This window comes from Micropterus dolomieu, linkage group LG01, assembly GCF_021292245.1.
Source record: "Micropterus dolomieu isolate WLL.071019.BEF.003 ecotype Adirondacks linkage group LG01, ASM2129224v1, whole genome shotgun sequence".
In the NCBI taxonomy this organism is placed as follows: domain Eukaryota; kingdom Metazoa; phylum Chordata; class Actinopteri; order Centrarchiformes; family Centrarchidae; genus Micropterus; species Micropterus dolomieu.
Genome location: NC_060150.1, coordinates 38,320,912 through 38,343,997, shown reverse-complemented (window position 1 = coordinate 38,343,997; position 23,086 = coordinate 38,320,912). Strand labels below are relative to the sequence as shown.

The window sequence follows — 23,086 nt, the reverse complement described above, 5'->3', positions numbered from 1 at the left end:
CCTAAATAATCATTGTCTTTTCTATTGAAGCAAGCAGCACAAAAAATAAACTCTAATAAAACCACTGTCCTCTACCTGCTCAGCACCAAACAGCAGACACACAAACTTAGCAACTAGTTGGTGAACAGAGTGGAGCATTTAGCAGCTAAAGAGCCAGGTATTTCCCTCAGGAGACAAAAACAGAGCTAAAATGAGAGTGTGTTTTGGACTTGCCAGGTGGACTGAAACAAGACTCCAAATGAATGCTAATGTGTGCTCCATGTCTGATGGTTGTGTAAGTAAGCAACTGTGTGCTTACAAATCAGCTTTATATAGTGACAAGGTGTCAGTGCTGTGTTTCAACTCGTTACGCTGTCCCCAAGTGGCAAAAATAACTATATAATACTTTTCATCAGGGTCTGTATGTTCGTTTTTTTGTAATCTTAGACGTTTGTTGAGTGAGAGTTAACCAGACACTCCACAGAACAATTTACAGCTGCTGAAACCTTGAAATTTCATGTGATGTTTGCTTGTTTTATAAGATACACTCATGTAATGTTGGAATATGTGTTATCTTGCAATATGACTTTTATATGTTGCCAGCTATGATTTGTCATTGTGCATGGGTGACCAAGGTCCTTCTCTGCATTAATAAGGTTATCTAATACATATGCTATACAATAAAATAAAAAGTTGACTACCCATGAGGACATGTTTGTCTATAAGCCTTTATTGTTAGGAGTCCAAAAACAAGTTCTGCATTTCCACAGTAATCACGAGAACAATGCGTCAAGGACAAATCAGATAAGGGAAAATATATTTTAGTTTAAGAAATCTTTTACAAAAACACTCACGGAAGGTTAACATGTTGCTGAATCCACTTTGTACAAAGAAACCTACAAAAGAAAAAAATAATGACTTTGAAACCCAATAGGCGTAGCGATAAAAGAGTGGGAAATGCAACTGCCAGAGTGTTGATAGTCACGTTTCATGTGTTTTGCAGGTGTGAGGAGAACATGTTAATCTCTTTCTGTAATAAAACTCACTGTTCAATGCTTTCATTCTGTTTTACTCTCACATTGCCTAGATATCCTTCTCTCTTCTCGTTGGATCCGCTGAATAGCTTGACCTTCAGTTATTCTCACATGCTTGACAGCATTACTGCAGTCAATTTCATGCTTATCACAAACAAAGCTGCTACTGAAGCTCTCCTTCTACCTGAACTCTTTCAAACACACTTTCTGAAAACGTGTGCTGTAAAAGTGTAATCACAGGAGATTAATTAAGGCTCTGAATGCTCACTGTTCATCCACAGGGCCCACCCACAATAAATACAGAAATACCAAAAGCTTAACCACTAAAAATGTATCTTGGACAAGACAAAACACTGAAGTGAGGTCTCTGCAGGCTACTGTTTGACTGATGAAGGCAGGCAGGAGTTGATAGACTTATGGAGATATTGCACGGCACTGAGGCCTCCTATACATAGTGACGATGAACTAATGCCACGTATGATTGATGGCACTTCTGCCAACAAATATATATATATATGTGTGTGTGTGTGTAAGTATTGTGTTGAGGGTGTTTAAAAAAAGGCACCAAGTCCACCAAAACGAGGGAAGAGTCGAGGAGCCCTTTTCTTTTTCGACTCTGTCTCCTTTAGCCACAGTTTCTTCCTCTTGGTGTCTGTGTGTCCTACAAAATAAAACAGAAAACATTATCATTAAATATTTAGATTTCTCTGTACTAATAAGACACCCGTTATTTAGGGATTAAAAGTAACTATCAGGTGCAACTAATGGCTTTATTCATGTTAATAATCTTTATAGATCAATTATGAGGTAATAATTCAGTTAGATCAACATTTGGGTTGCCAGGTTGTGAAAAATGAAATATGACGCTAGCACCAGCAGCTGATTAGCTTAGCTTGGCATAAAGACTGGAAACAGGGGAAACAGTTATCTCTAGACTATCCAGGGAACAAACTTTGCCTACCAGCACTACTTAAGCTCACTAATTAACACTTTATATCCTTTTTTTTTTAAATCCTTGGCAAGGCGCAGTAACTACCTGGAGTCTCTCATGGTTGGCTGATAACCTGACAGCAATGACAAGACTGCAGGAAGTTTCTGCACCTGGCCAAGAAACAGTCCAGCACATAACCCCCATAAATGTTTTTTAATTTTTACACTTTGATTTTTGTACAGATTAAACAAACAAGATCGAATGCAAGCTTTAGAGGTGCCAGGCAGGTTTTGTTACCTAACTTTTTCCCTCTTTCCCTTTCTAGCCTGTTATTAAGCTAAGCTAACCAGCTGCTGACGCTAGCTTCATATTTACTATACAGACATGAGAGAGGTATAAATCTTTTCAACTCTTGGCTAGAAGGAAAATAAGTCAGAAATAATAATTTCAGCAAAATGTCAAACTATTCCTTTAATAAAGTCAAGAGTTTATCACTTTCTTATAAGCCATCAACAAAAGTTATTAAGTTATCCATAATAAATAAATAAATAAATAAATGTTACCCCTAATAATCCCGGTGGAACAGTGGAACTATAGTTTATAGTCAGGTCTGTGCATGATCCAATTATTAGTAAACATACCAACTGCTCTGATTCTTACCAGCAAAATGAGCTGTCATGGTTGGTTGTAAACATCCAACAACATTATGTGCTATTATGGTGATCCAAGCAACATGCATGCAATCGCGCACCCAAGTTTGGTTGTGTCCCATTCTTCTTAATAGTGATTCATAAATTTACTGGTTATGATGCTTTTGTGAACTATTGATATTCTAGTTTTAACCCTTAACTAAGTAAGGTCAGTAACATGACTTCAACTGAATATTACGGGGATCCAATCCCATTGCCCACTTCACCTAGTGGTGCACAGACAGTCACCTCCTCAATGTCACCAAGACGAAGAAGCTCATCTTTGACACCCGCAATAAACACCCCTCATTGCCCCACTTCCGTCAACGGCCAGCCAGTGGAGATGATGGGGAGCTTTAAGTACTTTGGCATCATCCTGGGTAATAAACTGAGCTTTGATCATAGACATCACAGACATCCATAAAAGAGTCAAAGACTCTCTGCCATCCACAAACTTCCACCTCCACCTCCGGCTTCTTCTAGATTTATTCTATATTGAACCTGTACTGCACCACCTCCTATTCCACCATGCTCACCCTCACCAATAGAAACAAGCTCCTGAATATCACATATCTTCAAAACAATCGGTTTCTCCCAACCTGCGCTGACCATAGCACAGGACCACTGCCACCACCTCCACCAATGCTTCACCTTCCTCCCCCCTGGCAGATGTGTACAACCTAAAAAAGACGCTTTGGGCCCTCAGTTGTGAGTGCTTTAAATAGCCTGGGCACACTTTAATAGACCTGTGTTGTTTTTGTGTACAGAGTGCGTAAAGAAATTTCCTCTGTAGAGGACAATAAAAAATTATACCCACATAAAAGTTTCTTAAATGTTTGTTGTTGCTCATCGGCAGTATTTGCCCATGTCCTTTATGAGACAGCTGAATCCATAGTTGCTGACAGTTTCACCAACATCTCACACATTTCACCAGATTTCACTGATTAGTTGGATTACTATTGTTTAATGAACTGCCACACTGTATTTGACACCTTCAGAATTTTTCTAGCCATTTGAGCCGTCCATATTTGAAGCTAACAAGGTAAGTTAATAAATATACTGTGGTCCAGATGCCCAGCAGCCATTTCCCCAAAGGTCAACAGACAAACGGTCCACTGGAAGGGTCTTTATAATGAATTTAAGAGCTAAAAAATGACAAAAAAGTGTGATGTGAGAGCAGGATAAACACCAGCAACTTGGCAACCAAAATGTCTATAGAACATTAATTAACGATTAATTACCTGCTAATAAAGCCATTAGTTACAGCTTGTAAACACTTTATAAAAAGTGGGAATTATTAGAAAGTGGTGCAGATTTTTCTGACATTTAAAAAAAATCTTAGTTTCAGCCAGCAGCAGTGGTTAAAAACATAGGAGGACATGAGGACCCATATTTGAGTAGTTTGTGTCATTATCTCAGAAAGAGAATTAGGGCCTTTGTTCGCATCCCAGCAGGAAATATGCACGGTTGAATTAAAGGTCCCCTCCTTAACTAAAGAAGCTGCCATTATAAAACAGCCAGCGACTATGTGTTGCAGATAATTGCTCAGCTTTTGTGTGTGACTTCCTAACCCTGTAAAGAAAAACAGAGGGCGACCTCTGACCTCTAGTCGTTACTGCAGCATAGAACAGAGCCGCCTAATGAACACCTCTGTCCTCGGTGTTTACATCTGCCAATCAAACGTGCCACTCTCCTCATCGTCCTTTGTGTGGCCATCAGACACAAAAGCAGACAATTAGCTGCGCTTATTAAGACTCTACACTTTAAAGGAGAGCTCTGTGCGCTGGTAATTAATCAGCCCTGCAGTGGCGGGTGGGCGGACCTCTCGTTAGTCCCAGGCTCTGTAAGCCGTGCTCCTCCTCTTCCTCCGAGGGGTTTTGGGCGGAGTTCCTCAGGTAGCGCTGGTGCAGGCCGAAGCCAGGGAGCATGTTTTGTCTGCGGCGACGAAATTCTTCCTCCAATGGGTCTTCGGCTGCAACATCTATGGGTACAGGCAGAGCAGAGCAGAGTGTGAATGAATCACACCTAAACCTTCTCTTCTTGCTGTCTGGATGGATGGCCTGAGGTGTTCAAACCAACATTAAATCTTTTTCTTTTTTTCCCCCTCTATGTAGCGTCTTTGAATTTCAGCTGTTTGACACGAGATGTGTGGTGCAAAAAAAAAAAGAAAGTCATTCTGGAAGGAAAACATATTACCTAGTGATGCCCTTGGCAGTGTGAATACAATCAGACAGGAAAAAAATAGATACACACATCTATTACAGCAAGTTGAGCACAAGTGCAAAAAGGCATATTGATGTAACCAACATGAAACAACAGAGATGATATAAAACACGAAGTTGAAAGAGTCCCTAAGACGATACAGACCCCTCCTTCCTTTCAAACGCCAAACCTATATTTCATTCATATTTCATCTGCCTGACTTTATTGTGATTAGTCATGTAAATAAAATGAGATTTGGTTATTCTTTTCTCTAGGTAATTTACATTTATATTGAATTAGTGGCAGGCAGGGTATGGGGGGGGGGCTTATTATGCTGTGAGATTACAGGCAGATCTCATCGCCATTGTGTTGTGTAATTAAGGCAGTGGAGAGGAGAAGAAAGGGGGCCAGATGCTCGCCGTGCTGAACCTGGTCCCATTTAGAGGAGGATCTGCACCAGCGTTTCAAAATCCCTGGCACAGTGTGTAACAGCCCGGCCTTAAAACACATCAGGCATCATTAGAGACGTGGCAGCTTTGTTTGACATATTGCTGTATACCTGTGGGAGCACGAGCCACCTCACCATAAACAGACATAAACATAATAACAAGTATAACAAAAAAATACTCTTTTTAATCTTTAATGAATAAAGATAAACTACAGAGATCATTGTGGCTACAGTGCAACACTGTTTTTTTCTTTGCTTTATGTGACAAAGATGTACATTTTAAAGGGAGACAGCACTCTTTCAATGCTTTTAGGAGGAGCTCAAGGACGGCTGCATGTGCTCAGGTCTTAACAGAGACAAAGACATCACTGGTTTTCAATTCTCTGTGAATAGAATTCTTATTACTGCAGGACCTCCATTTTGACCCAAGTCTATTTCTTTGTCACAAATGCTTTTCGAGTGTGTTAAGGTCGAAATTGGCTGAGTATTTTCCCCATGTGTAGTTTATTTTCTTGTTGAAAACACTTAAACTTTTTGGTGATTTATGTCGCTTTAGCCCTGAGACTTGGGTTTTCTTTATTTCAGAGGGTGCAAATTAGCTTTTTAAATTGAAATACACATTCAAAAACACAGAGTTGACCCCTGTGAGGAGAGACCAGCGCCCAGTGGACCAGCAGAAACAGGACAATTGGTGGCTTTACTCCCAAGGCTGCTGCTACCCGTTCTCTATCCATCTTTGGAAAAACAACAAATCCCAACTTGCATTTGTCATCTGATCCTATCAAGTGAAGTAAAACAGCTGGATTAAGACAACATGTGTGGCTCCAAGGTTGAGCGTTTTGTTCCAAGGCTCCTTTGCTCCAGAGGATCAATATTTGCATCTATTATGGACCCTGGCTACCTGGTTGATTAAGATTCCTTCCGCTATCAAGACGCATAATCTATCATTGGTTAATTAATTCAAACAAAAACAATATCAAAGAGCAGCGATGATAATGAGATCTTTCAATGCTCGTGAAAGAGGCCTTTCATTTTCTGGACTTAATTTGAAACGCGGTTGGGCTCCTGGATGCTTTCATTTGCCGCTATTGTCTTGGAGTCCCTGTCATTTGTCTCGGGGCTAAACACTTCTGTAAAACACACTGTTCAGACTGCAGTAGCCTGCAGAAGCGTGTACTCAGTCACAAACACATGGGTTAACGCCTTAACACACACAGACACAAAATCTGTGTGTGTGTGTGTGTGTGACAGACAAAAGGAGCCTCACTTGCAGCAGGCTGGAGCCTAAAGCCTAAAATAAATCACTGTTCAGGAGGAGGCTAACCCTACATGACAACTACAACTGTGGACCAGATTATTTTCAACAGTCCACCTTCCCCCGGCTCAAGACATGTGGTGTCGTGCTGATGTGACTCTGCGGATGAGATACAGTCTGTGTCCTTGTGCAAACACAGTCAAAGAGAAACTGGCAGCTTATCTTTGCCATCGTTCATAAACTGGCCAACAGCTCTGGGACAATTCGATGTTTCATGCTAAGCTGTCAAGCAGACGGGGCTGGAAGGAGAGGAGAGGGGGGTTAAAACCGGATGCTGCCTTCTGCCGACAGGAAGCCATCTTTCATAGCGTGGGGAAACTCGAGGACAGGAAATCACAGTATTGTGTGTCATATTGGGAAGAGCCAGCAAGACTTTACTTCTAACAAGAAACACAGAGCCAATTTTATCAAACCACAACTAATAAAGAGGGTACTGACGATTAAATGTGAATATTGATGATTAAACAGAGGAAATTAAAGTTTTCACATTAAAAATCAATAAAAGAAAAATAATGTTCATATGAGTATGTCACATGTTGCCCCAGTCATCCTACTCATCACTATCTGGTTTCTTCTGTTTTTGTGATTCCTGTTGAAGAAATTAAGTCATGCTGTCTTTTGTATACAAACAGTGTCACCTAGTGGCCACATGCGGGTCCAACTTCAAATTCAATTGTCTGAGAAATTGTTGCAATTCTTCTTGTTTCAGGGATATAACTTTACTACTTATTATACATGATTTATATTTTAGTTTTCATATTTTCTATGCTGTATATGTCTTCTAAAGCAGTGGTCCTCAACCTAGAGATAGAGTTCCCTACATAGGGTCGGGAGATTAATATAGTGGGATCCTGGGATGATCGCCCTGATAGCAAATAAGAAAAAAGTTAAAAAGCAAAAATATGCAGACTTTTGTATATTCTTTGCTTCTCTTTGGCAAAATATTGTAGTTTGATCCAGTGGGGGAAGACATACTCAGAGTATATGTACATAAGTATTAGCATCAAAATGTGGCTCAATTCAGAATAATATAATATATTATATCACTAGATTATATTAGTGATGCATTAATATGTACATCTCTTTAATGTTGCAGCTGGTGACGTTAATTTTAACTACTTTATATAGTGATGGATAGCTTAACCTATCTAATACATCATAATTTATCAGTTGATTTGTATTTTTTTTTTTATTAATTATCTGAATCTACATAGTAGCCTAACAAGTACAAAAATAGTTACAGAACAATATAAAGTCCAAGTAAAAAGGCCAATATTGGCACCCAAAATTCAGTGGTGGACCAGTGTCAAGTAGCCTAGCATGAATACAAATACTCAAGTAAAGCGCCTCAGAATTACTTACTTGAATCAATGTACTTTATTAGATTCTACCACTGGTTTTTAGACTGCAAAGAGAAAAACGGTTTTACCTCATCAGGCCTGTAAAAGTTAGGATATCAAAATTAAATAATCTGAGATGTGAAAATCAGTTAACTCATGGACTCCATGACAGTCTTATACTTCCTGTTTACATCCTCCAAATTTTGGGAACTGTAGGTCCAAAAAGCCAGATTATTCCTCAAATAAAACAAAGACAAACAATAACAAAAATGACAAAATCCGTTAATGTTATAACTTGTACTTCTAGCATAAATCTGTGTTGATCCAGGAGAGGGAGCTATTGCACCATAAATATAATTCGTCCTGACCCTGCAACACCTATTCAACTTCCTGTACTCCACATTATGATTTCTATGGAATAATGTTATCGTGTAAACTCTGAGTTTTACAGGAGTAGTAATTCGTGCACAACATCTATCCCTCATTTACTCATCACATGCACAGAGAGAGAGAGAGGACTGTGAAAGATCGGAGCGACAAAGCAGGGAGAGCTTTCTATGTAATAAAAAGAATCATTAAATTCTATATTCCAATTTAAATCTGGCTAAAAATGTTCCAATTTGTACTACACCAAATAATCTGTGCAGAGCAGTGCTCTGGGGAATACCCCCTCTTACTAAAAATACAAACGATACATTTTACAATCACTTAAAATAAATTAACCCCCAGACATACCATCTCAAAGCCCTAACATGCCAGGAGCTGAAACCAGGGGAGAGTCCCCTCAGCCAGCTGGTCCTGAGGCTCTCTGCAGAAACATGTCTCCAACAGCGTCAGGACAGCAACGCCAACTCAAGGAGACCAAACCAAATTATCAATAAGCAAAAAGTGTGTGCACACATATTTCTTTGACAGTGTAAATGGTGCTGTAGTTCTTTTTTTTGCTACAGTATAAGAGCACTGACACTACTTACTGTCTATCCCACAGAGACATGCTGCACATTCTTGCAATGTTAATCATGGTCCACATCAGATAAAATTCTGGAGGGTGGATTTCTGGATTGCAAGACTCAGGATGGAGGACATTTCTACAGATGGAACAACAACAGTCTTAATTATAACTGAAGTTATAATCCTTGGCATTTTTTCAGCAATAGCCATTCATATTATTATTTACATTCTGTAATCCCCTTTCTACATAGCAGTTTTCAATGGCAGAGTCTGGATTTGGATTCAAATTGCCTGGAAATTAGCCTACCAGAGCACAATAAAATGTCCTGAACTAAGAACTGTGTCGACAACATACAGACTGAGTGAACACAGCCTGGCCATAGAAAAAGGTAGCCACAGACAGAGCTGGCTACCAGTAGAGACTCTAAGGACAGGTAGACAGAGCTGCATGCTCTAACCTTAAGCCCTAAATATAACACATTAAGAGAAAAACGCTTTGCAAACATTTCCCAAATATACCATGAATTCAAATTTAAATCAGACACAGAAACTCCCAAAGGCCCAAATCACAAATCATTACAGCAAAATCTCCTCATGCCACGAATTGAGGACAACCAGTGGAAACTTGTTTGTTCATTGTTCTTGGAAAAATGCGACAAGACATATTTTCAGTGTAGGATATGCTTGGTTTTTAGTTTTTTTCTCTTTCTTCTGATTTAAAAATTTTATTTCATTGTTTTTATATATGTGTGTGTTTGTGTGAATTTGTGCTTTGGCAACATTGTTTACTTAAACATTCATGCCAATAAAGCTGATTGAAGAAAGAGGGAGGAAGAGAGAGAGTATTCAGGCCCTGTAAGCAATGGCGATTGGCGCAGGGCTGCTGTGTCACCTAGCAACAGGACTGCGCATGCGCAAACGCAGGTTCAATTAGAAGTGCTGAAAAATAAATCGAACGAACAAAACAAACAAAAGCCATACAGGGGAAGACATAGCCTGCACAGCACCTAAACACACACTGGCAACAAACTGTGCATTCATTGTAATATTAAATACCCTAACTGAAAACCGCATCAGTCATGTTGTTAACACTGGAGTACACCTCACCCTGCCCTTTTTTCCCCCTTCAGTTTCCCAACCCTGACTTGTCTCGCTCAAAAACATGCAGTGAGGCTTGTGTAAATAAATGAGCCCGGAGCACATTCCTCAAGAAACATACACACTCATCTCTGTACACAGTTACCTCTGAGCCAGCTGCAAACATATTCACTGTGAATGTGAGCCTATCATGCCCAATGTTTCATAGGAGACCGAGTTAGATACGTTTTCATTAATTATTTTTCAGCCAGGACGTGAGGCTTTTTTTTTTTTTTAGCATAGATGACAAGATGAGCAGTTGTTTTAATCTTCCATAGCTTGGCTCGGCGTCTCTGCAGATTCTGTTCGAGGGCTTATTCAAAACAGGTACGTTATCAGCACTTTTATAAGCTCATAAAAATGGCCAGAGGTGCGAATATAGAATTGAAGCCTGAGGAAGTGGGTGTTGTTTCATTCTCACCTGGTCTGTAAGGGTAAAGCATACCTACCACACTGAAAAGAAAACACTTCAGGGTTTGATGATATTTCTGCTGAAAAGAAAATGTTTCCTCATGATCTCTTAGATAAATGGTACACAGGATTATTATAGTGAAAGGCCCCCCACGCACACACATTAATGTCGGCGACCAAGCCCTCGTGTGAGTCACCAACAACGAAACTGAGGCATTAGTAGGTTACAATAATGCACACGGTGAGCTGTTTGATGGGTGAGTGTGCAGAAGAAGCAGCCGCTGTGGTTTCCTTCATGTGTGAAGCAGGTTTAAAACGTGATCAGGCACAAGCATGCGCACGCGCGCACACACACACACACACACACACACATCTCAAAACATCCAGGAAGGGTGAGATGACAAAAAGCCACTCAAGCCAAAAAGAAACATCACACAAGACACCAGGTGACTGCAGCAGCTTTTCCATGACGTTACACAAACTGAAGTTTCACAGAGGTTTATTGACCAAATCTGAACTCTTTATTTAGTTTTTTTCTTTTGTCTTTTTACAAAGAATGAAAAGTCCCCTGTCTGTCCGGTAACAGTGTAAGGTGTTATGTGGGCTAGGTTCTTGGGTTGAGTTGCTGACACAGTTACAGTGAAACTACAAAGCAGCCTCCTGGAATCAGCAATCATGCATAAACAAACAAAACACACTTTGGTATTCTCAAATACACAAACAAATGCAAAAGTAAGAAAAATGCAAGTTATTATAATTAATTTATTAATCATCTATGTCATTTATAGTACACACGCGTGAACATGGTAACAGCTAACAGGTTAGCGAGGTGAAGTTAAAGACATTAGGGCAAAGTGGTTAAAGCTTTTATCATTCACTTGTTAAATGGTCCAATGAAAAGAGCAAAAATGACATGCGCAAGTCTAAATGTACAGCATCTTGTTCCTGCTACAATTAGAAAGACAATATCCACCCCAAAAGAAAAATAACCTATAGCATGTACTCAGCTCTGAGCATGTGGTAGAAATAAAAAGTACAATTTGATTATTTTAGTAAACAAAAACATAAATTCCAGCAAAATGGTCCCCCTATAATAATGGAATAAATACAAATATACAAATACTGTGAACATCTCTCTCGCCTCCTTCGCAGCTAAGATAAAAATGAGAAAATTGTTCGTCGGGATGAGATGCAGGAGGACAGAGAGAGGAGAGATCAGCCGCCGGTAGCAACCATAGTCACTGGGCGAGTTTTTCCAGGTGTGAAAACTGCATGTTGGTGAAATTTTTTGTGGCGAGATAATTACTTGTTATCCAGTCTTAGGAGCTGCTCCTTACCATTAACTGTTAGAGATTTTAACTGACCGTCCTCCTCCACTTCCACCCGCTCCTGGCCATTCTCCACAATCCTGTTACAAACACAAAAAGCAGACAAGGTTCTTCAGAGATGAGGAAGTCAGGGTGGTAAAGAGGACTTACATATGCCCTTTTCTTGCAGAGAGTTGGATGAAGATTGATACTACTCCCATGTCTGCACAGTAAATGTGAAGCTACAGCCAGCAGATGTTCGTTTTTACTCCCCTCGTGAGTTAGCTTCATACATTTTGGTCGGTTTTTATATTTTACTGCTTTAGATGGAAAAGGAAGAGGCATTTAGGAGTGGAGACAGCACCAGGGTTAAGGAGTCAAACTACAGGTTTAGCAAAGCTCTTCTTCTGTCTGTAGAGGCTTCACACAGATCACCAACTATAACCCTAATGCCTAGTGCAGACTACACACTTGGCCAGACTAGCCGATTCCCCTGTTTCCAGTCTTTATGCTAAGCTAAGCTAACCGTCGGCAGGCTGTAGCTTCATATTTACCGTACAGGCATGACAGTGGAATTGACCTTCTCATCTCTCTTAGCAAGAAAGAAAATAGGTTTGACATTTAAATACCGTTTTGTAGTAATTTTTCTGCCGTTGATGACCTTGGTGGAGGTCGACACAGATCTGAAGTTACCCATTCCTCCTCCCCCACCGCCAAAAGATGAAGAGGAGAAGGAAGTGAACCCTCCTCCACCCATGTCTCCAAATGAGTTAAAACCTAGAAGAAGAGCACATGTTCAAGACAAACCTTAGTCAAAAATCATCATAAATTCATAATGCATCCAGTACTATATGTGGAGTTACGCACCTGAATCGAACCCTGAGAAACCAGGCCCAAATGCTGGAAAACCCCCAAAACCAAAACGCGGTCCCCCCATCCTGCTTCGGCTTGCGCCCCTCTGGCGACTGCGACCGAAGAAATCCTCAAAGGGGTCGTCAGCTGTGGAGGGAAATGTAATACAAATTAGAAATTGTGAATGAGAACCTGAGAAGCAACTTTAAACCAGCGTCTAAACAAATATTTGGGTCACTTGGAAGTAGCTATAAAGAGAAAGAAGCTATAAACACAACACTGACGTATTATTACAGGTTTGTAATTTATGGGACAATCTAAACTGTCAAAGTGCCCACCTCTAATTCTCATGTAAAACCCTGTGGACATGCTACTAATTGCACGCTGCCAATCTGGGTCAGCCCAGCAGGATAAGGCTGGATCACTGGCACCATTTGCTGAAAGGTTCCTCCCTCAACCTTGAATGTACAGAGGCAGCAACAAGAAAGCTTCACTTGTTCCCTCCGACAGAAAGCTTAAAATAAAAGTGTTGTAACTGCGTTATTGTGCATTAACTTAGAAGAAGACATTAGAGGGGACAGCTGTGCTCTTACAATGTTGTCAGTAAGACAGGAGACATCAGTGGAAGAAAGACAGGCTACATTGGAATTCTGGTTTAATTTTTTTGTACATGATTGGTGTTCACAAAGAGATAGGAGGAAAGTTAAGGTAAAGCGCTCTCACGCTTCTGTGCTCTGAGAGAACATTCAAAGACCTGTCAAGCACAAAGACTGAGATTAAATCAGTGAAGAATGTGCCATACATACATAACGTTTAACAGTGTCGTTGAGTTTTCAGTATGTGCAAATACACCATAATGTACAAAAGCTGAGAAAAACATTAACTGTTCAAATCAAACTATGACAAGTCCAATTATGGGAGCTGACCTGGGAGATATTTATATTGCTGCAGTATGTCCAACAAAAAGTGTGTATATAAAGCTTGTTGATATATCCGTCTTATCTACTTCTTCACATGTTCATTTGAGAATGAGTGTGTGCTGTTCTTGGCAGACGACTAAGCCCTCGTCATTGTGTGAACCCGTATTTGTCTCAACAGCGCGCACACCCCCACCCATTCTGTTTGAGTGACAGATCCACCGGGCCAGCTGCTGCTCACCAAGACAAGCGGCTGGACAAGCACTGGCGGCTAGAGGCGGTGTGAGATTTTTTTTTTAAAAAACATATCTGGACCCTCTTTCTATAGCTGCCATGCGGAGGAAAGTCAAGAAAACCAAACTAGTTTGTTACAGAAGTCTATCCAAGGAAAAACACTTAATATAGAGATGAAACACACCTGACACGATGGATGTTTTGGCATATCCTGCTGCATACCAATCAAGCATAATAAAGGTTGTCCCAAGTCAAAATAGAACTTGAACTTTACTCTCCAGGCTTTTTTTAAACAGTCCTTGTTTACTGAAGAGAGTAAACAGCAACAGCTGTGCTCCACCACTTTCTCGTATGTTAATAAATACAACAGTAATACATGTCAGAGTCATGAAGGAAGTTTGTACAAACTAGGTGATATAAGAGTTGATGAGTTGGCTTTTTAAGCATCGTTTCTAATAACTTGTACATTAATTTACATTTTTTCAATAAGTTTATGTTATACACCCACGCTCGAGTGCTCGCATCGTCCCATGTTTCACATGTGTTCTGACACACAGAGACGGACGACGCACACACACTTGGCGTTATTACATCTGCTTTTGTTTTAATACGGAAGCTATTTTTGAAAGCATTCCAGTTGAGTGATGTAGACGCTCAAATCCATCCTGTCTGCGTCTGAACTCCATATTTAGAGCTACACGGGGTGAACTACACATGCCTTCCAATCAGCCTTTTGCTCAACCCAGACAGCCGTGGATAGGGGCTAAACTCCTACAACTATACTTTATACAACACTTCTAATACAATCAACTGTTAGGCACTATGAGAAACTCACTAAAACCAACAGCCAGTGGTCAGCAGTACAACAGCTTTCAAGGGGTTTTATAAAAACCAAACAGCTGCCATCATTTTCACTCGTAAGGAAAATGCAGAGAGATGTAGTGGACAAAAGCGATGAATGTCTATTGAGAATATTTTATCTTTCTTGTCCACACATGTGGAAATCTGTCTTTGGCTTCACAGGCTGGTTATATTAAGAGTAACTGCTTTGAAACAATCACTAAGAAGTGGCTGCAGAAATGTGTCCACAGCGGTCAAAATGTTTTGAAACGAGTCAAATTCATATTGCAACAAACTAAGATGTAGGGCTACCACTGTTGATTATTTTTATTATTGATGAATCTCTATAATTTTCTCAATTAAAAGACTGACTGATTAATCTATAAATCATCAGGGGGGAAAAATGCAAATCACAATTTCCCAAAGCGATGTCTTCAAATTGCTTGTTTACTTAAAGTAACCCAATCATAATTAGTTTCTCACATGGGAAAAGCACTAAATCCTCACAACTGAGACGATTTTTTTTATTTTGCAAAAAAAACAAAACACATAGCCTGTTAATCGAATATCAAAATAGTTGCAAGGTAGTTTTTTTGAAGGAAAAAAATGCAGATGAAATGGTTCACCTGCTGTTTGTTAACTCAACATGTACTTGAAATTTCTCATACTACTTTAGGTTAACTAAGCTGGCTGTGTTTATTTATATCTGTATGTGTAGATGTATTTATGTGTTTCATCTTTTTAATATACTTTTTTTTCCTTTTTACTGAGGGTTAGGGTTAGGGGTTACCACTACCTGAAAATGATTCTGTAATTACTGTATGATGCTTTTGAATTGATGATAAGGATAAGATGATTAAAGAGTTTTTTTAAATAGAGTAAATTAAGTGGTCTAAATGTGGTTAACAGATGAGGGCTGCATAATGAAGCTGAGGTCGTCATTCAGCAGAGATACTCGGTGTGTTTCCAACAGGTGACATTTAGTGTCAGATGACCTCCCGAGGTGAACAGTGCTTAGAGTATTGGAGATGCACATTACAGTGCTGTAGGGGATTAACACGAGGCTTTACAGAAGGTTTTCTGGGTCTAATGCTCTATCTTCAACATTTCTACACAGTAGGAGCTGCTAGCTAACTGTTAACAGGGAAAACTAATTAGGAAATAGAAATATCAGTGTTTTGTATTCTATAAAACTGGCACCTACAGGATGTTCTCCTTCTCTCCCCATCTCTCTTGAGCCTCCCCAGGTCATCTGTGTATATTTCAGACCAGATAAAATTATGCAGCTAATAATAGCCACTGCCTCCTTCCCACTCTTATGACTCTCTCCAGTCCCTCTTTCGTCCAACTCATTGAAAAAAAGAAATCACATGAGTGCCTCGCCAGAAAAACAAATGGACTTACCAAATAAATCTGCAAATGGATCTCTGCCACCAAAGAATTCCCTGAAAACGTCCTCGGGATTACGGAATGTGAAGCCGCCACCGCCGCCAAAGTGATCGTAATGGCCTCCTTTAAAACATTAAACAACAATAAAGCTCATACACTATATAAGTCATAAAAAATACCAAGCTTTTCATCATGTACTTCATGTACTTCATCAGAATAAATAACCATTAATATTTTACCCTTGGTGACTACATTATCTTCAGTACAGCGTAGGTACATTACGTCTACAGAGACTAGCTAGAGAATAGCTTATTTTTAATCGTCATTTCTTATTTTTTTGAAAGTCATCTCCTTACCTCCTCCTCCTCCTCCTCCTCCTGAAAGGCCTTCTTTGCCGAATCGGTCATAAGTATTCCTCTTATTTTCTGTTGTGGGAAGAGTAGGACTTTAGATAAGACTGAGAAACATCCCACCCTGTTGTGTTTTAAACCTCAGTTTGGGTCACGAAAGTCTTCATATTCCATCTGATTGCATCGCATTAAACCATTATCTTATAGTGATCAAAAACATTTCCAATTCACAGCTAACTGATATGTTTTATGCATTTAACTCATCAGTGCGACCATCTGCATGTGGACTTATATGCTGCTGTTAAAGCTATTTATGACATCAAATGACATCAAGTGAAAGTAAACCTAAACCCACCACACTAAAACTTTGCACAAGACCTACACACGACTGCATTAACATTCCTGACATTGCGCACCGCAAATCCCAACAATACCTGCTTCTTGTGACTGGTGGGAACATTACTGCCACTAATGAAATGAAAATGTTAATACAGGCATCTGTTGTGTTTTCAAATCAACACTGAATGACATGAATTCCAGAAGCTAAACTCTCATATTTACAGCAATATTGTGGTTATTACATCCCCTTAAGAAACAGAAAACATGACTTATGAAAGTATTCCCCTGCTTGGCACAATAAATTCACATCTAATGCAGTTCTGTTACGGACTTTAATTTGTCCTCCTAAACTATGAAAAACTGTATTAAGTTTTAGATAGTGAAGAGACAGATACTGAACCCCAAATTGCTCTGTAAATGTGTATGAATGCGTGTGAATGTGATGTTGTGTAAAGCTCTTTGTGTGGTCAGCAAGACTAGAAGAGCGCCACATAGCGGATTTTCTCCTTCTGCAGAAAAACCTTACCATCAGAGAGAACTTCATATGCCTCTGAAAGCTCTTTGAACCTTCTCTCTGCTTCGTCCTTGTTATCTGGGTTCTTGTCTGGATGCCATTTCAATGCCAATTTTCTGTAACTGAGACACAAATGCCATACAGTTGAAATACAGACATGGACATCAAAATAAAGACAAACACACAACGTATGCCAAAGGCAAATAGTCAGTTCGTAATACATAAATGAGAGGTAGAAAATGTATAAGAGACGTTCCCCTATCCCAAACACATATCCACATGAAAGTCCCTCTGTGCGGACACACAAGTATAAGCATACACTCGCTGTCCTTCTCCCCACCCATGCAGAAATAACAAAGACAGCCTGTACTCCACTGACGTGCAGCGCAGGCTCTCAAAGCGGCTTACGCTGCATCAGCTGTTTGTTTCGAGGCCCAGCAGCCACACTGGCAGCGGACACACAGATGCTGTGGATCAGACTAAGGACTGAGAGTCAGCTAGCAAAAAGGCTGAACACAATCCAGGGATTTGCTCCCTTATGGATCTATAGTGAATAGTACTCTGTAGTCGACATCTTTGTTGTAATCTGTGACATAGTTTCGTCAATGGTCAACCAGCCAGACTATGTTGAACAATGTTCTTTGTGGTCAGAAGCCTGTATGTTCAGTAGTAAAAGCAACAGCAGCCATTATCTTCATCTGAATACTCAGGTCAAAGGTCTCCGAGGACACTATTAGCTCTTCTTCTCTTTGCTGCCATTTCATACCCATGTTCGCATCACATGGGATGGATGGCAGAGATAAACATTATAACACGTCAACATAGGAATCTCTATGTTGACGTGTTATAATGTTTAATTACATTTAACGACAATCTTTGGCTGATGTGAGTCATCAATATTTGTTTGGTTTTCAGGCACTTCCGTAGTAGTAAGTGCCAAGTCCGACATTCAAAGATACATAGTAATTATGGCTTGTATGTTGATGTTAACACTATTATCAAGTTGGAAACTCATAATGACGATAACTGTGCTTTGAGCTAAATGCTAACATCATTATGCTACCATGCACACAATGGCTAACATACTCATGTTTAGCAGGTATAATGTTAACCATAGTCACCATATTAGTTTACCTTGTTACCATGCAAACATTTGCTAATTAGCACTAAATGTACAATTGAGGCTGATCTATATAAGTATAATATAGTATGGCAAGTACAGTCAAAAACCAAAGTATTGGACTAATTAAAATGTGGCCTGAAGATGGCACCATATGAAAAGTTATGGGATCGCCAAAGTTATTACAATTTATCCTGATGTGGAAATTAATGTCTGTACCAAATTTCATGACAATCCGTCCAATAGACGTGGAGACGTTTCACTCAGAACCACAAAAAGTCAACCTGCTGGTGCTGCACGAAAAGTCAGAATGTCTATTTCCAATCCATTCATAAGATGTTCAAATTTTTCACAAGATTAGGGGAAAAAATTTATCTGCTGGTGGTGCTAGATGAAAAGTCAAGGGGTCATCCATTTCATTAGGAGTCGTCCTCTGGGCATCATGAATATCTGCACCAAATTTCATGGCAATGCATCCAACAGTTGTGGAGATATTCAGTGTGGACCAAAGTGGTGGACTGACCGATTGACATTGCCATCCCCAGAGCCAAGCTGCTAGCATGTCAAACAATTCAATCAGAGATTAAGAGCTGAGGTTACAGGCTAAAGATATGACTTATTGATTGGTGTCAGCCAAGGTAACTTTTGACTTTGGCAGCCAACAATTGGGTGCATAGAGATAACAGTCTCTCAGCCTTTGCTATCTTTCTATGCTGGATTCTTGGCTAATTGGATACTCTCATGATGGTTGATTTGATCAGCAATAGAAAGTGATGTTTACAGCTGTACCAAATGTCATTTACATTCAAAGATTTTATTGAGGTTTTCTCATGTTTTATGACAATTTTATCAATCCTACACAGCCCCCCCTGGAATCCAATTCTACAAATCGTATAGTACTAATAATATTAGTGTAGCCTAATCTTTATCAGCAGAGATTATCGCTAACAGTTATGTGTAGTTATGAGACCTCAATCAGACAACATTTTTATAGGTATCAACCAATAGTACCATTTCTGTCCTTAACATTTAATAGACACTTCAATTCACAGGAAACTCTTTTCTTGTTAAAACAAAAAGTGTTAGTCAGAAACTGTTCAGTAGGCAGCTGTGTGAGGTGGGTGAGTGTTAGGGGAAGGTATTTGACATCAGCAAGGTTACAGGAAGAAGAGTGGAAACTTTCTGCATTGCCATCTCTCTGCTCTCTCTCTCTCCTTGTGTCAGTTTATACAGCTAGATATAGATGCGGATATAATTAACCTATTACATCCTTCTGACTGGCCAGGATCTAACAACAACAACACCAGGGGGAAAAAGAGCAGAAAACATGCTTACGCTTTTTTGATGTCCTCTTGGGTTGCATTTTTCTGGACTCCTAATATCTGGTAGTACTCCACCATGGCTCTGTCTGTGAGTTTGTACCTGCTGTTCTGTGTGAGGGTCCTCTGAGTGGCCTCTGTGGGAAGAAAGTTGTGTTAAGACATATTAGCTTGGAGAGATATAGCCCAACAAACTTCAACTGAGTGTAGCCAAGTGTGATGGTTGAGAAACCTCCCTTCCAGACCTGAGGGGTAAATCTATAAAGGAGAGGGAGCAGGCAACGGCATTAAACAGGGTGCCAATACCCAACAATGTAATCAACTGCACTGAAATAGAGATGCAGGGAGGAGGACAGCTAAGCTAATACAAGCCAAGCAAAATTACATAATAAGCGAGTGATCATCCCTCACCCTGAGGCTGTTAAGAGAGAAAATGTGAATCATGTTTTGCTTTTGAAATTTGGAGATAGCTATAAAGACCATGAAGCATTTTTCCAACCGTGACATAATGGTGAAGTTATGAAGCTTAGCCACTCAGAAAACCAGATAGAACATGTCTGATGAATAAGTATCAGAAGACATTCAAGTCATCTAGTTTTAGATTTCCAATTTTTGGATCGAAGACACAGTAACGTGGCCTAAAATATCATTGTCATCAGAGTCATGCACTCCAAATCTCTTCCGCACTCTGTACCATACTGGCAAGTACTGAGTCTCGATCAAGAGATACATACAAAGACATATCAAACTACTAAAAGCAGCAGAGATTTGGATAAGCTTCATGGTGTAAAACACACTCTCTGATGAAGAAAGAGAAAACACAGACAAATATGATAAGACGAATATCACTTATTAAGTTGCCAAAATGTCAGTGGCTATTCATCCTCCAGTTGTGAGTTTACTAAATCCTCCCACATAATGTAAGCTTCAATCATTAGCATGTCTAGCTAACTAGCTTACTACATAAAGACATAACCTAGTGTGCATTTGAAAATGAAAAGCTTGACTAAGGAAGTTTGGGGCCTTGGGAGCAGCAAATTGTAACCTTTAATAACCTATTTCTAAAGTTACAGTATTTTTAAACATAACCATCTCTAGACTAATACCTAGATATAAACATACCATAATCATCTATGGCAGCCTATGCCCATTCACAGTGTAAATTAATTGCGTTACTGTCAAGTCACAGTGGACAACATCACTTTTCTAAACCAAATATAGTCTTTAGCTGCCACCATCTTCGTGTGTCCAATGAAGGCTATCCATGTCAGTTAATAATAACCTTAATAATATTTTCCCTCTAGGTTCTGCCCTCTGTTTAGTTTGTTCAGTAATATTGTGCATAATCCACCGATGTGATGTGCAACACACTCTGTGGGAAGCAAGTTTTTATATATTTTTTGTTAATAAGAAGATAAGACTTCCCCATTAGCATCACTTTGCTGTGGGTGGGACTTAAACACAGTATGTCAAAAGTTCTCTTTCAACGCCGATGCAAGGAGAGCAGGCTCTGGATTTCAGGCTCTGCTCTGTGGCCTGCATTAAGAGGAGCTAAGTGGGAGATCTGTTTCGTCTCTCAGATTAAAGCTACACAGTTTAAAGGTTAATCTCTGTGTGTTTTGGCTCAGCAAATCTCTCTTAACAAATCTTAGACAGAAATCTATGACACAAAATATTTACCATACATAACAACTCATACCCAAAGTTGCCACATTTAAGTAGACCTCAAACCTTAAAACATCTCTGCAAATATTTGTCTTTCTCAGACAGGCAAAATTACTTATCAGGCGGCAACGGGCCAACTAAAATAATGAGGAAAATGCCAAGCAAACCCACAGTGGACCATAAATTATCAAGAGAAATCTTAGCAATCGCACAAAAAAATTATAAACAAACCAGTGAGGACTACATTCACTGGGAGTTCACTGTGTCCTGGTTGTTTGCTATTTATAACCAGTGGCCTTTGCCATTAGATTGTCTTTGTGTGTGTTATGAGCATGTGGGGGTGTTGGGGTATTTTGGCACATGGCAGTGCCAGTGAGTGACTCCTGGTTGGGACATGGCACAGGCACTAAACTCCTCTCTTTCAGATGCATGAGTCAGGCGGTAACTCCCTCTGACAATTCATTACACAGCTAGCTCTTTTTCGGTTGAATTTCCCATTAACTGATTTGAAATAATGTCCTTTCTATCTCCACCTCCCAGTATAGACCAAAGTATAAATATAAGAGATACGACCCAGAAAGTCATCGTTTTCCTCTGGGGTTTTCTAAAAACCAAACAAATGTCTTGACTCATATCAAATGTTTCTTCTTTTATCGCCCTTACTACAGCCTTCACCGACCCACTCCCCGGTCACCAGTCCCCCACGGCAGTCGGGAGCATAGACTTTATATAAAAAGGTTGGGAGTTATGGACACTAGTGCCTGCTAGTTCTGTGTCTATGTATGTGTGTCCATGCAAGTACTATGTGCAGGTTTATGCCTTGTGGTAGCTTTACACAGCTAACCCACATCTGATGGATTCCTAATTTGCCCTGCCTCTGTGTGAGCAACAGATGTGGGTCAGTCAATCCCATGATGCCTCAGTGAACCAGAGGTGATGGTTATAAAAGTTCAGACAGAAGAAGTACTTCAGCACTAGGAGGACTCAACTGAATAATAAAGTTTACGAAGACATAGGTGGTCTAAATTCTTTTTAATTAGTGGACAGACAACGAAAACAGATGGAGAAGCATCTTTTTGCTGTTTTACCATAATTTTGACAATAGATTTGTGCTGTGCAGAACCCCTGAACAAATTGTCTTCATAATTATATATATTTTATTTCTTTTTTGCAAATTGACTGTGGGAACAGCTGTTCCCATTATCATTTGAACATTTAAGGATTTTCCCATTAAGAGGAAATTACAGTGATTATTGATTACTATCGTGGTTGTCTACAAGGATCTCCATCTGTTTCACTGTTGTTGAGAAGCTGGTTGTAATGAAAGCCTCAAAGTATCTTGGATTTTGAAGTGAAGGTAAGACAAAGCATGAAACTGACAGCCAGTTATGTGCAGCAGCAGGTGAGTAATGTTATCACACTGTGGTTGTAAAGACAGAGCTGTTCCACAAAGCGACTCTCTAAAGTTACAGTACAGGTTGATCTTGAATCTGACATATGGCCACAAGTACACACACTGAAAAGAATGCTACTGAAATATAAGCAGCCAAAGTGAAAGCTCTATGCAGGGCAGATGGACTTGTTTTACAGGAAGTGATGAAGAGGTAGAAACTTCAGTGATACCACCCATGTTGGCGGAAGCCAGCTGTGGTGAGCAACGTGTGAGGATCTCTGCCCCACCACCTAACATTTGACAGGTGTACTGAGGACGACGGACTGCAAGTGTACCTCAGGGCAGAACTTCATAGAGGGTGTACATCACCCAGTTGGCTTTGAAATGGGCGATTCACAGGAGCAACGGGT

General features: G+C 39.9%; 1 protein-coding gene across 6 annotated transcripts in view; it reads right to left on the bottom strand.

The window, feature by feature from the left end:
* Positions 1 to 693: 693 nt before the first annotated feature.
* dnajb6b (DnaJ heat shock protein family (Hsp40) member B6b) overlaps positions 694 to 23,086 on the bottom strand; it is a 27,266-nt gene continuing 4,873 nt past the window's right edge. The window contains exons 2-10 of one of the 6 annotated variants that reach the window (XM_046066868.1): positions 19,635 to 19,755; positions 17,192 to 17,301; positions 16,333 to 16,401; positions 15,992 to 16,096; positions 12,612 to 12,743; positions 12,374 to 12,521; positions 11,775 to 11,845; positions 4,456 to 4,614; positions 694 to 1,674 (exon numbers count right to left, since the gene is read on the bottom strand). In XM_046066868.1, the coding sequence (XP_045922824.1) occupies positions 1,565 to 1,674; positions 4,456 to 4,614; positions 11,775 to 11,845; positions 12,374 to 12,521; positions 12,612 to 12,743; positions 15,992 to 16,096; positions 16,333 to 16,401; positions 17,192 to 17,301; positions 19,635 to 19,699 (969 nt within the window). In that variant the 5' untranslated portion in view covers positions 19,700 to 19,755 and the 3' untranslated portion in view covers positions 694 to 1,564. Of the gene's footprint in view, positions 1,675 to 4,455; positions 4,615 to 8,952; positions 9,027 to 10,919; positions 11,098 to 11,179; positions 11,846 to 12,373; positions 12,522 to 12,611; positions 12,744 to 15,991; positions 16,102 to 16,331; positions 16,402 to 17,191; positions 17,302 to 19,634; positions 19,756 to 23,086 lie in introns of those variants that run through there. The other 5 variants (XM_046066036.1, XM_046067655.1, XM_046069933.1 and 2 more) reach the window with 5 other exon arrangements.